Source organism: Dermacentor variabilis, chromosome 4, assembly GCF_050947875.1.
Source record: "Dermacentor variabilis isolate Ectoservices chromosome 4, ASM5094787v1, whole genome shotgun sequence".
NCBI lineage: Eukaryota > Metazoa > Arthropoda > Arachnida > Ixodida > Ixodidae > Dermacentor > Dermacentor variabilis.
In genome coordinates, this window is record NC_134571.1 from 198,275,915 (window position 1) to 198,289,415 (window position 13,501).

Genomic DNA, 13,501 nt, shown 5'->3' on the forward strand with positions numbered 1-13,501 from the left:
AGGAGCTTTGCGGGTGTTAGCGTTGGGGCACGCAGGAGTAAAATAGGGCTTTGCGTTTGCGGATAGCGTGTTGCGCTGACAGCGCCACTACAGCGTCAAAGAAAAGCTATTAGAAATAATTAAATAAAATATACCATTTTATGATAGGAATAGTACTTTTGACTTGCGTGTATTCGCGTTTAATTACAATTTAGAGGTTCTTCTGTAAGCCGCAACAAATTAGTTTCACTTAGTTTTGAGCAAACCAACTTTACGTGCCTTCACCAAGCATAGCCGTGTTAGGCCTACGAGCCATAAAATCCACAATCTAAGCCTACGAGCCATAAAATGCACAATCTAATTCGGAATCAGCAGCGTCTAATGAATCAATCTTCTGAACACACGCTAGCTGAGAGAAAGCGATAACCGCAGTCACTTCTCCTAGCTTTCGAACTTCACGCGTTACCACGAATCGAACCCAGTTTGGTGCTAGGTTAGAGCCGTCGCTTCGATGGGTGCCCCCACGTTTGCTGACGCAAAGCTGTTGGGGCCGGTATTTGGGCTAATCGGTGAAATAGCTTTCGCAACGCAAAACCCAAACGCAGTTTGCGTCTCGCGCTTGCACAGTGGCTTCAACGTGATTTCTTTCGTGCCCCAATACGTTTGGGGCGCCTATCATAGAGAATGCCCCTATTTTAACTGCGCGGCGCGAAGAGATGCAAATGATCAACGTACTTTTAGACAAATTTAAGGGTACATAGACATATATCTCCACGACATATATGCAAGAAAAAAATTATAAAACATTCTAAATGCACTGATTGAAACAGTGAGAACATGGTGATGTTGAAGCAGGCGGGGTTAGCCTGGCATACATAGCCGGCAATTGTTCCGCCTGACCCTCCTTCGAGTTGAAATCAGGGGTGTGTCACCAGGTGTCGATGAGCCTCGTGTCTGGCAGGAAGGCTATCAGCAGTCGTTGCGCTCTCTTCCTGAATGCCGCGGGCCCTCCGGGGAAAACAACGTCTTCAAAGGTCCTGTGCGTAAGACCGCTCCTTTATAGGTTGTCGACCATCGCTTTTCTTTCTGTGTCGAACTGCGGGCATAGCCAAATGAAATGTTCGATGTCGCCAATGTCACCACAGAAAGCACAGAGTGGGGAAGCGCGAAGCCCAGTCTTGAATAACCAAGCTGGGGTGTACGCGGGGTCGGTCCTAATGCGGTATAAAAGCGTCGCTTGTTAGCGTGTAAATCCATGAGTCACAAAGGATTCGTGTGGATTCTTGTGCATCTCTCTAAAGTGAAGGCGGATTGCACCCTTAGGGTTTTGAAAAGGTTTTGGAGCTTTCACTTTTGGGACACATGTCAGCGCTAGGCGTGCAAGGACGTCAGCTTCCTCGTTTCCATCAATTCCTACGTGTGATGGAACCCACTGAAACCTTATGTTAAATCCTTTGCTCGTTAGGTCGTCAATCAGTGCCAGAGACTGCCTTGTAAATTTCTCTAGAGGTAGGCCCCGATGTAATCCCTGTAATGCTGACTTGGAATCCGTCAGCACCACGACATCTCGTGCAGAAAAGGCCCGTATAGTTTCCGCAAAGCCGCGGTGATTGCGGCGCTTCCTACTGTTGTAGAGGAAACTACGCGATCCAGTCGGCCAGACCATGACACATCAAGGGATGGTATGCAGAATGTCGCTGCACAGCTATCTGTTTGTGCGCACACCGAACCGTCTGTATACACTTGTAGATGGCTTTGAAATACAGTGCTCAAGTGGTCCAGCACAATAAACTTGGCTTCGGCAGTTGAAATGGTGCGTTTCGTCGGTAGGTGAGGTACATTTAGGCTGCAGGTAACGTCCGAAAAAGACCATGGCGGGTCAAGGCGACTTCGTTTAGGCCATTCCAATCCTAAAAATCGGAAGGTGTTCAGCGCCGCATGGAAATGTGAGCGAGTTCTTAGCCGCCGGAGAAGCGCTGTGCCTGCGCGTGACTCGCCCAGCCTTAATAGCTGCGTCAACAAGGCCTGAGATGCATGCCAAGAGGCGGAGTGGAAGAAACTCTGCCTCATTAGTGACTTTCTCATTTGAAGCCGTCGTTGGAACTCCCATCGCCAAGCGAAGTCCCTTTCTGTGCACTGCCTCAAATAAGCGCTCGAATTGACTCGATGTCGGTGATATCAGAGGGAGCTGATAGAGAATGCGGCTTGTTATCAGTGCAGCGTTCAGTTTAAGCATGGATATAGGATTGTTTCCCCAACGTACACCTGCCAATCGACGAAGTGCGTTGACTCTTTGCACTGATGCAGCCACAACACTTTCGACCGCACCACGCCATAGTAGCTTGTTGTCGATGGTGACGCCCAGGAATCGAACATGAGTTGCACGAAGAATTGAATGCCCTCTGATATTCGGCGTCAGACGTGATTAACTGCGTCTCACTCCCGGGAAAAGCATGAAGGCAGATTTTTCTGCTGATAAAGATAGGCCAAGCGTCGATAAGTGGCGATCGATAATGGAGATTGCGGCCTGGGCTATCCGGGCCAGACGTTTGTGTTGGTACCCCGAGATCCAAATGCAGATGTCATCTGCGTAGATGGACATTTTAACTGCCGTCCGACCTACTTTCAGGGCATCTGGAAGGCTGGCCATGGCAACGTTAAAAAGCAAGGGAGATAGGACACTTCCTTGTGGGACGCCGAGGGAAATTCGTCGCTTGTCACTCATTATACTTCCGAGCTTAACTTGGACACATCGATCACTGAGAAATTCATGGACGAATCGAAGAGCATTTCCCGAGACGCCCATGGCGCGGAGTCCGTTGATGATGCCTGTATGAAGCGCACAGTCGTATGCCTTGGCAACGTCCTTAAATATGGCGAGTGTGGAAAGGCCGTCTATGCGATGGTGCTCGATATGGCTTAGTAGATCCAAGACACTGTCCTGGGCACTCAACAGTGGACGAAATCCGGTCATACATGATGGCAGTCTATTCCCTTGCTCAAGATACCATGTTAGCCTCGTACATATTAGACTTTCCATCAACTTTGATACGCATGATGTTAGCGATACTGGCCGATATGAGGTGAGGTTTGCAGGATCCTTTCCGGACTTGAGCATTGACACCACCCATGCTGTCTTCCACGCTTCTGGGATCTCTCCTGTGCTCCAGACGTGATTAAATATGTCCAGAAGGGCTCGTTTTCGTTCATATGGCAGATTTGTCAGCATCTTATTGCTGATCGAATCGGGACCCACAGCACAGCGTCTTCTTAATTTGCTAAGCGCCAAATCCAACTCACGAAAGGTGAACGGCGCATCCATGGTATGGAATGCTTCAGACAACAGAGGCTTCGATACTCCTGCTGATCTGCCAGATGTGCATACGTCTGCAAAATCTTCTGCAAGGGTTTGCAAATCTTTTCCTTGCTTTAAAGCAAGTGCTTCGAATGGCCTGTGTAGGCGAATCTTTCCGGATAGGCTATTCATTACTCCCCATATCCTTATCATCGTTGTCATGGGAGTAAACGCCGATAAACTCTCACAGAAAGCAGCCCTGAACTCGTCTTAACCTTTTTTGTGTGACGACGGATGACAGCGTTTATCCTGTTGTATTCAGTTTTCGCAGATGGATTTCCCGTTTTTCTCATTAGTTTTCGCTCCGCTCTCCTACGCGCGGCGCAGAGGTTGTTTAGTTTCAAAACAGGAGTAGGGAAATTATCTGGCAGTTTCAACATTGAGGTAGCCACTCTTTTGCTCCGCAGCATATCTTCGAACAGCTCACCAGGGGATTCATCCAACGCTTCTCTGTATGTGTCCCAGCGTGTCACAGCACAGAATTGTCGCCCAGCAGTGTGAAATCCGGTGATGTTGGTGAAGATCGGAAAGTGGTCACTGCCCATCCTGTCTGGGGCCGTTGTTGACGATACGACAAGGTCTGTAGAATGGATCACGAGGTCTATGGCACTCCATGAATCTGCTGGTCTGAAGAAAGTCGGTTTGCCATCGTTCGCGATACATAAGTCACCAGCATGCGCGACTGCGAAAAGTTCCTTGCCTCGGGAAACTGCAGTCTTATCTCCCCAAAGTGAATGATGTGCGTTAAAGTCGCCACAGATTATTCTAGGAGACGGGCAACGAATACAAAGGTCCTTTATAAACGCCTCCATGAAGACCTTCCTGCGCGGACTTATATACACCGACACCACACTGAGTTTTCGTTTTCCTAGGCATATTTGCACAGCGGCGACTTCCAAGAAGGTATAGAACAAAGGTCTTGCACTGGTAAGGTGACGTGAGGTATTTCTCGCCTGATGTATATAATCGCACTTCCATTTTCAAATGACGGTATACTCGGATTTCCATGTCTGATGTGCCCTGGGATCGTCCTTCCATTTGGGAGACCGATCTCCGAGAGGGCTAGAATTGGTATAGGTATGTCTCGAAGGAAAAGGCTGAGTTCAGAAAGACGCTGTAGAATACCGGCGCAGTTCCATTGCATTATTAAGGGCACTTTTGGACGACAGAATGGACCAAGTGGGCGAGAAATTGCCTATATGCTACTGAGGGTATGTGGAAGTAGAGCAGAGTATTACTGACTCAAGAGCTAGCACTGCTTCCAGCATATCCTTCGTTGAACTAGCAGGCATCTTCGCGACGTGAGAACGTAGTGCCGTGAACAAAGCGCGTATCACATGCTGGCAGTTTTCCTGCTGACTGTTTCCAAGTGGTACTTGAGGTCAGTTTACTGCGGCCGCATAGGTTCGTTTTTTGGACTCTTTTCGAACAGGTTTCTCAGCGGCTGTGACCGTTTGCGTTGGCTCAATAACTTCATTTATCGGTGTGAGACGCGGGAAATCAGATGCTCACTCTGTTTCCAAACCAGTTAGTTGCGGCGCTCTGGACGTCTTCTTCGTGTTCGATGGTGCGCTTGCACTCTTTGGACCCAGAACAAACAACTTATTCCTTCGCTGAGCAGCTGTCCGCGCAGGACATTGACCGTAGCTAGCGGGATAGTCACCGCCGCAATTTGCACACACAAAGTTGTCTTTACTTGCACACGTCTTAAAGTCATGAGGTCCCCCACAGCGCTTGCAGCTCTGTTCCCCACGACAGTACTTAGCGATATGTCCGAAGCGCTGACACTTAAAACAGCGTGGTGGTGTCTCCACGTAGTCGACAAGCTCGTGTCTGGTGAAACCAAGGTTGATCTCCGGGCGTTCAGAATTTGGAGCAAATGTGAGAACCACCGAGTTAGTGCGCCTTGACTCCCATTCAGATGACGAGGCTTGGACCCGACGGATGATTCTTCTTGCATGGAATACTCCCTGAGGTCTCAGGTAGGTGAGCAGCTCTTCATCCGAGTACCATTTAGGGACTCCTCTAACAATGCACATGTTTTTCATATAACTGTGTGGGACACGGGCAGATATGACTATGCCGCCGATATTCTTGGTCTCTAGAAGGACGTTTGCTTGTTCTTCTGTCTCTAGATCTAAGAGCAATGCTCCCTGTGCTGTGAAGTGGCTCTTCACTGGTGCTCCACCGAGAATCGTTTCAAGCTCAGAATACAGGACAATAGGATTTACTTGCTTTAAATCATCTCTTTCGGATGCTGCAGTGATTAACACTGGACTGCCTTCCGCCCTGTCTTTACGATGGCGCACAATTCGGAAACCACCCTCGTCCATGTCTAGGTCTGAAAGGTCCGCCACGTTGTCGTCCTCGATGATAGTTGACTCGTCTTCAGATTCACCAGTGTCTTGTCGCTTGCAGTCAGGCTGGCTTGTACAAACCAGCTGGCGTTTCTGACCCGGTGTCAGCCCTTGGGAGGTCATGGCGGGGTGCTCGTCGGCGCCAGCTTGGTTCCTTCTAGCACCTTGTGAGGCGGCGGGTGGCGCAGCACCCATCGGTCTCCGATGCGGAAGGTACCTTTTCGAGTCGACAGACGTGTTGAACTGTTCTGACCAGTAAGATTACCAGAAAATAACGATAAATGTAGGCAGAGATACTCAGACAGGCTAGCAGCAGGTTCGTCGTCTTCTTCCACACTTGTTATCAACATATAATCTAATCGAATGGTATTTGCTATTCAGATCATATTCGACTTCAGAATTCACTATTAAAAATTATTGAATAGCCGTTTGCGTTCGAATGTGAAGAATAACAGCAGTTTTGAAGCCTGTAAGGCGAGGGGCCGATGAAAGTGAGGACTCTTTGTCTGAATGATTGTGCTGCAGGAGAGTCGTGGCTGTTGCGCCGAGGCGCACCAGTTCCCGAGAGAATTAAAGCACGGGTGCTAATCGGTTATGGTGAACAAGTTCATCGGTGTCATTCAACATAAACGCCCCATTTTGGGACAGCCTGTAAATCTTCAAACTTGATTCAGGCAAGGAAAACATTTTTTTTACAGTCTCACCATGCATGGCTGGAAGATTGTAACATGCTCATCGTCATCATCATTTATTGAACCCTTAAGAACTCTATACAGGGTATTACATAAGGGGGGGGAGTCATGGATATACATGAGTCAAAGATGTTACATCAAGAACGAATTGAAATAACGCAGGTTAAGTAATGCAGCAAAACAAAATAGGAGTGCAGGCGACTTCAAATGCAACAACACTTGGAATGAAAAGAGAAATCGTTCAATTGTAGTTTCCAAAATGTGAAAGCAACCGGTCTTTAAATTCTTCAGGATCATGCGCCCTGGCAATCGCATCTGGGAATGTTTTTATCAGTAATCAGATTCGAGAATTATTTCTTTAGTTTATACCCCTAGAAAGATGCCAAAGGACGCAGCTACCTTAATTCTTTTTTTTCTTGTTCTTTTTTAATTGAACAAATTCTAGCGTTTTACGTCTGGCGATATGCTTATGAGGTTCACGTCTCACCACCTGGGGTTCTGTAACATGCGCCTATGCAGAATTACGAATCCGATTCCGCGACCTGGTTTGGACCCGTGAGCTCGAGTTTAGCAGCGCAACACCATATCCACTTAACAGCGAATGTGTTACGCGCTACTTTCCCCACTATCGCGTCCGCATGCAGAAAAAATCCCGAAGATAGCACAATGCCAGGCCGACGTACCCGCGGCAGAGGTGACGCAGGCGTTAAGTGCATATTCATACGTGGGCCGATCCCGAAGATAGTACAATACCGGGCCAACCTACGGCGGAGGTGACGCAGGCGTTAAGCACTCCCCATACGTGGGCCTATTCCGAAGATAGTATAATACCGGGCCCACCCACGGTGGAGGTGCAGTTTTCCATTAAGAGGCCCACATAGAGAGAGAGAGAGAGAGAGAGAAAATAAACATTTTTATTGGGTGAATGCAGCTTTGGAGAGGCGTCCTCATTCCAGAATGCCTTGAGCTCGGGCCGCGTCCTGGGCCCTCGCAATCAGCCGTTGCTGATCCTCGAGGTCGGAGCTGGCCAAGGCTCTCTCCCAAAGCTCGTTAGCGGGTAAGAGCTCGGAGGATTTAATGGTGCCGCTCTGCAACCCCCTACTATGTGTCTGAGGGACCCGGGCTCTGCGCAGAAGCGGCATTGCGGAGAGAATTGTGTAGGGGCTATGAGGTGATTTCTGGTTGGGTGGGGGAATGTATTAACCTGTAGAGCTCGGAGGAATCGCTCCTGTTCTCTAGGTAGTGACTTGTGTGGGTGTGCATATGTTCTGCGGGTTAGCTTGTAGTGTTGTGTGATGTCTTGGTACGAGACTAGAGGCTGCATGCGCTCGGGTTCAGATTCCTCGGCGTCGGCTCGGCGGGTCAGATCTCGAGCCACGTGGTTGGCGACCTCGCTGCCAGGAATACCGTGATGAGCTGGCGCCCAGATGATCATGACTGATCTCGTTGGCGGCTTTTGATTGATGATCTGCAGCGTAGTGGTATGAATTCTGCCGCTAGCAAAGTGGCGGCACGCCTGTTGGGAGTCGGTCACTACGACTTCAACCTCTGTTTGGGAGAGCGCGAGGGCTATGGCCGCTTCCTCGGCTTAGAGGGGATTGTTTCGGGTATAATAGTATGATAGCTCTTGCTATTATACTGCCTAATGTCCTACCTAGGTTAAACAATAAAAAAAACCCCTATGAACTACCACACCCAACTTTTCTGATCCCCTATTGCGAACTGTGCTTTTGTACGTCTCCGTTTTTTGTCGTTTCCCTACTTTTCTTACACCAATCCTTCAATCGCCTCTTACTAATCCCTATTGCAGGCATGTTTTCCACTGCTCTCGCTGAACCCAAGGGCTTCAAGGAGGCCAGTGGTGCCTAAATCGACCGCTGGGTAGACGTCTTCACATTCTAATAAAACATGCTCCATAGTCTCCCTTGCTTTACTGCAGCAAGCTTATGCTTCTTCTTCCGTCTTATATGTCGCTTTATAGGTGTGTGTTCTAAGGCATCCCGAATTCGCTTCGAAAAGTAATGAGCTTCCCAGTGATTTGTCATAAATTGTTTCTTTCCTGAATTCATTTTTTCCGCTTAAGTAGTTACTCATCGCAGGTTTCTTTTCCATTGCCGCTACGCATGAGATTATTTCAGCCTCTCTGACTTTCCTCTTGACCTTCTTTGTTGCAGTGTTGCCCATCCTACAGGCCGCATACTTGCTGGTAAGCTTCCTAGTTCTTTTCCTCCACTGTGAATCAATGTTTTTCCTGTACAGATACCTGAACACTCTCCAATCCCATTTACTTTGCTCCCCATTCCTCAGCCGTTCTTCATGCTCAATTTTACTGCGAGCCTCCCTCACTTAAAAACTAGTCCCGCCCATATCACCCTGCACAGCTTCATTTGTTGTCTTCCCGTGAGCGCCCAATGCGAGGCGACCCACTGACCTTTGGTTCCCATCGAGTCCTGATTGTACACCTGATTTAAAGCAAACAACCGTATTTCCAAAAGTAAGTCCTGGAACCATTACACCTTTCCACATACCTCGGAGGACCTCGTACCTATTGAATCCCCATAGCGCTCTGTGCTTCCATTATGGCTGAATTTCTCTTCCCCTTTACTGTTATTGTTTCTTCCTGTGTTTCCATATATCTATTGCCTTCGTTTATCCGTATACCAAGGTAACAAGGTATACCGGGTAACAGAATATAAATATATTCTGCTACCCGAGGCATTTCCTGGCCCTGTATCTCCACTGCCTGTTCACTGTTTTCATTGAATACCATAACCACGACCTACTGACCATAACACCTGATTTTCTAACACTAAATTTCAAACCTAAATTGTTGCCTTCCTGTCCACAGATATTAGCCAGACGTTGCAAATCACTTTGATTGTTAGCTAGCAACACAATGTCGTCCACATAAAATAAACTTGGGAGCTGCTGCTCTACTACTGTATACCCACCTGTTTGTATGAGAGATTAAACCCGATATTACTTCTAGCGCCCTCTCTATCCTCACCATGTACATCATAAACGCAGTGTGTTGCCCACCCTGAGGACGCCAGCCACTGAGGCGCCACCTCTGGCGGGAGCGTACGAATGTCGGCCATCCTACCGCTGCGTCCAGTGCAAGGTCCAGTGCTTGGTTCTTTCTATGGCTTGCTGGTGAAAGGCTTTAAATATCTCCGAGCTGGCGTTGTGGTTCGTGCGTGACTCTTCGTGAATCGTTCTCGCGAGTGTCTCGCAGCGCTCGAACTGGCCGCCATCATGGGTGAGGGCGTCGCGCCGCTGCACTGTCGCAGCGCTTTGTACCTCGACCTGGCGCTGGAAGAAGTGAACCGACGCTTCGAGAAGCTGCTCTCTGCTGAGGGCGTGGAGGAAAAACTCGCGCAAGAAATCATGTCTAGCTTTCGGTCTCGGTTCGGCGGCCTTGTCTACGGCAACGTGGTCGTCGACGAACAGGGCCCGACGGGCAGCCTCACACTCCAGCAACTGTTGGAACAGAAACTCCACGAAGTCGCCCACCTACGTACCACGGTACCGGCTGAGGTGCGGCGAAAACACGAACGGGCCTTGGCGATGGCCTACGGCCGACCTCCCGACGGTAAAAACTCCGACGAAAAGGCTAGAAACGGTGGCGAGGAACAACGTTAATGCTGCTGACGGAGTGCCCGATTTGGGAGCAGCAGACCGTACTGCGGCGAACTGCGTGAGCCTCCATAGTGCACGCGAAATTGCAAGCAACACGCATCCGCAGTGCCATGACGCTATGTTCTCCTTGGCTGTGTTGCGTGGTGCCTTTTGTAGAGAAACTAACAGGCGTACTTACCTGTGGCGAAGGTGTAGGCGAAGGGGTACGCTCCGAGGGTGTGGATGGCGTCCAAGGGCGCCACAGCAACGTCGAAATCATCATCCTGTGCGACAGAGGCGAGAACCGGTGTCAATAGAAGATGGCTCCAGCTTGTATATAATCTTTCTGATTCATTTTACATGCTTTTAAGTGGGCAAGAATGTACTTTTCTATTGCCCTGGTTTATTGTGCAATCATTTAACTTTAATTGTATGCGATTTTAATTTTTAAGCTGCTCCTCCGCTGTGCTGCAGGATGTGTGTCATTCCTGGGCGCAACCCACTGGTTACTGAGTGCCGGAGTACATTGACATTAAACATAAAGCTGAATAGAACTGATTGCATTAATGGGCTAGCACAAATGTTAAATTTTGCATTCATACAGTATACATGTACACAGGTAGTCGTGGATCAACAGTGGTCAAACAAATGTTTTGACAACAGTACTTCATCAGGACAAGACACTGCTTTCCTTGACAGTGTCTGTATAGCTCACTCTGCCCCACCCTCAATGAGGGACAAAAAAAAGGTGGGGTGTGTTGCTGCAAACTACAGGGAAATTTGCTTAGATGTACAGACTTCAAGCCTTGTTTAGGGAAATTTGTAAATCTAAATCAATTTTGTGCTATGAAATTGGTGTGGGCAAACTGCTGACGTGATGACATGTTTTAATTTAAGACACCGCAAATTACCTTTGGTTTAGCATGCAAACTATGAAAATTTATTTTACAGCAGCGCTGTAAATGCATCTCGCCTGGTGTTGATGCCCTAGGCCCTTTTACAAAGTACAGCTGGAATGTAGACGTTTGTGCACTTCGAAAGTAGTACTTATCTGCAGCTGGTGACACAAATGTAAGCTAGAACACCAAATAAAACAGTGCAGGCAAATCTGGGTTTAAGCAGGCACATATACCTTTCGCCAAGCATGATAATGCAGTTTTAACCCTAAGCAAGCAGACCATGCAAGCATACACTAGAATTTACCGCGTACCACCCATAGGCAGAGCAACCTTGGACAGAGTTCCAATGGTTGTGTTTGGCTGAGGTTTGCTTTGGAGGAAAGACAAATAGGTTGCTTATCTTCGTGCTTTGCTGCAAGTGGTGCATAAGTGTGGCACTATATGAGTAGGCAGCAAATGGAATTTCAAAAAAAATTATTCACATCTTTTCCATTACTGCCATGAGTGTTGCCCACTGTTCTGACACTTACATTCTGTAAGAGAGATTCAGCACCCGTCTTTACAATTTGAATCATCATCATCAGCCCATTTTATGTCCATTGCTGGATGAAGGCCTCTCCCTGTGTACCCCTGTAAAGTGCCAACCGATTCCAACCAGTGCACGCAAACTTTCTAATTTCATTGGCCCATCTAGTCTGCCATCCTCGACTGCGCTTCCCTTCTCTTGGTACCCATTCTGTAACCCTAATGGTCCAACAGTTATCTAACCTGAGCATTATGTGACTGGCCCAGCTCTATTTGTTTCTTTTAATGTCAATTACAATATCAGCTATACCCGATCACTCTCTGATCCAAAGCGCTCTTTCTTTCTCTTAATGTAGTGCCTAGCATTCTTTGTTCCATCGCTCTTTGCGTGGTTATTAACTTGTTCTTAAGCTTCTTTGTCAGTCTCCAATTCTCTGCCCCATATGTCAGCAGTGGTAAAATAAATTGATTGTGCACCTTCCTCTTCAATAATAATGGTAAGCTTCCAATCAGGAGTTGAGAATGTATGCCATATGCGATCGAACCCATTTTTCTATGAATTTCCTTCTCATGATCAGGGTTACCTGTGATTAATTGGCCTAGGTAAACATACTCCATCACAGACTCTAGAGCCTGACTGGTGATCCTGAACTCTTGTTCCCTTGCCCGGCTATTCATCATTATCTTTGTCTTCCGCATATTAATCTTCAACCCCATTCTAGCACTCTCTCTGTGAAGGACCTCAATCATTTGTTGTAACTCGTCAGCAGTATTGCTGAATAAAACAATGTCATTGGCACACTGAAGGTTGCCAAGATATTTGCCGTCAATCCTTACTCCTAAGCCTTCCCAGTTTAATAGCTTGAATACTTCTTCCAAACATGTAGTAAATAGCATTGTAGAGATTGTCTCTCCTTGTCTGACCACTTTCTTCATAGGTATCTTCCTACTTATGCAAACTTAAGGTAGCTGTGGAATCTCTGTAGGTATTTTCCGAGATGTTTACGTAAGCGTCCTGTACTCCTTGATTACGTAATGCCTCTATGACTGCTGGTATCTGTACTGAATCAAATGCCTTTTCATAATTTATGAAAGCCATATAGAGAGGCTGATTGTACTCTGTGGATTTCTCGATTACCTGATTAAAGGGCCCTTGAAACGGTTTGGACAAATTTTGTAGACGCATAGGGTACAGCTAAAGTTAATAATTCGCACCACAATTTGTGAAACGTCTCATATTAAGAGAGCTACGGATGATTACAAGTTAGTTGAAGGAAAAAACCAGTCAAAGAACACAAAGGACAAGAGGAGAGGTTCACACCACAAGAGGTTCACACCACAATGTGGTGTGAACCTCTTGTAGTGTGAACCTCTCCTCTTGTCCTTTGTGTTTTTCTACTGGTTTTTTTCCTTCAAGTATGTACCAATTGGACCAGATTTCAACCCGATTACAAGTTACCCTCCTCCATGCTCATGCAATTTCTTCTCAACGCGTTCGCCTAGTGATGGGGGCAGAGCTCTGCCTTCACTGGCTCTGTGTCATGATGGCGCGTTGTGTCATTGACTTCTGGTTCTCTACAGACTCTCTGCCAGCTGCTTGGCAGTCTACCCTAAGCGAGAGTTATTGAAGCAGCGTGTGTTGCAAGCATTCTGTCGCAGCACTGAATGTGTCTGGTATTCCAGCAACCACAGGCAAGTTGGGTGTTGCGACGGATGGCTGGAGGCTTAAACTCAACCTGATGAAGAAACTCTAGCGTAGACGTACGTGAGCCGCCTGATCGGTCTGCAAGGTCCAGCCACCTGTTGGCGCAGAGCTTAACCAGCCAAACAAAGCGCTAATATTGCTCTAACCAAGTGTAAAACACTATAAACATTTACCGAAACATCTCGACGATTACACTCCTGCCAAAAATTTACACCAGCAGCAAAGAACACATTTCGTTACTGCTAATGTGTGGTTGAGCTCTGTGCCACCAGGTGGCTGCATCGTGCAGACCATTCACATTTGCGCTTCTGCTCATCCCGTGAAACGACACTGTCAAATGCCCAGGCCCTGTCCCCTTGCGCTTGCGTTTA

The 13,501-nt window shown here is 47.6% G+C and overlaps 1 protein-coding gene across 1 annotated transcript; it reads left to right on the plus strand.

The window, feature by feature from the left end:
- Positions 1-9,418: 9,418 nt before the first annotated feature.
- On the plus strand, positions 9,419-12,730 carry LOC142580042 (uncharacterized). Its single transcript, XM_075690787.1, has one exon. It carries the CDS (start codon positions 9,639-9,641, stop codon positions 10,023-10,025), a length of 387 nt encoding a protein of 128 aa, XP_075546902.1. The 5' UTR covers positions 9,419-9,638; the 3' UTR covers positions 10,026-12,730.
- Positions 12,731-13,501: the final 771 nt, after the last annotated feature.

What these genes read in the sequence shown, in the direction of transcription:
- LOC142580042 (XM_075690787.1), top strand. Translation starts at nt 9,639, where the DNA reads ATGGGTGAGGGCGTCGCGCCGCTGCACTGTCGCAGCGCTTTGTACCTC.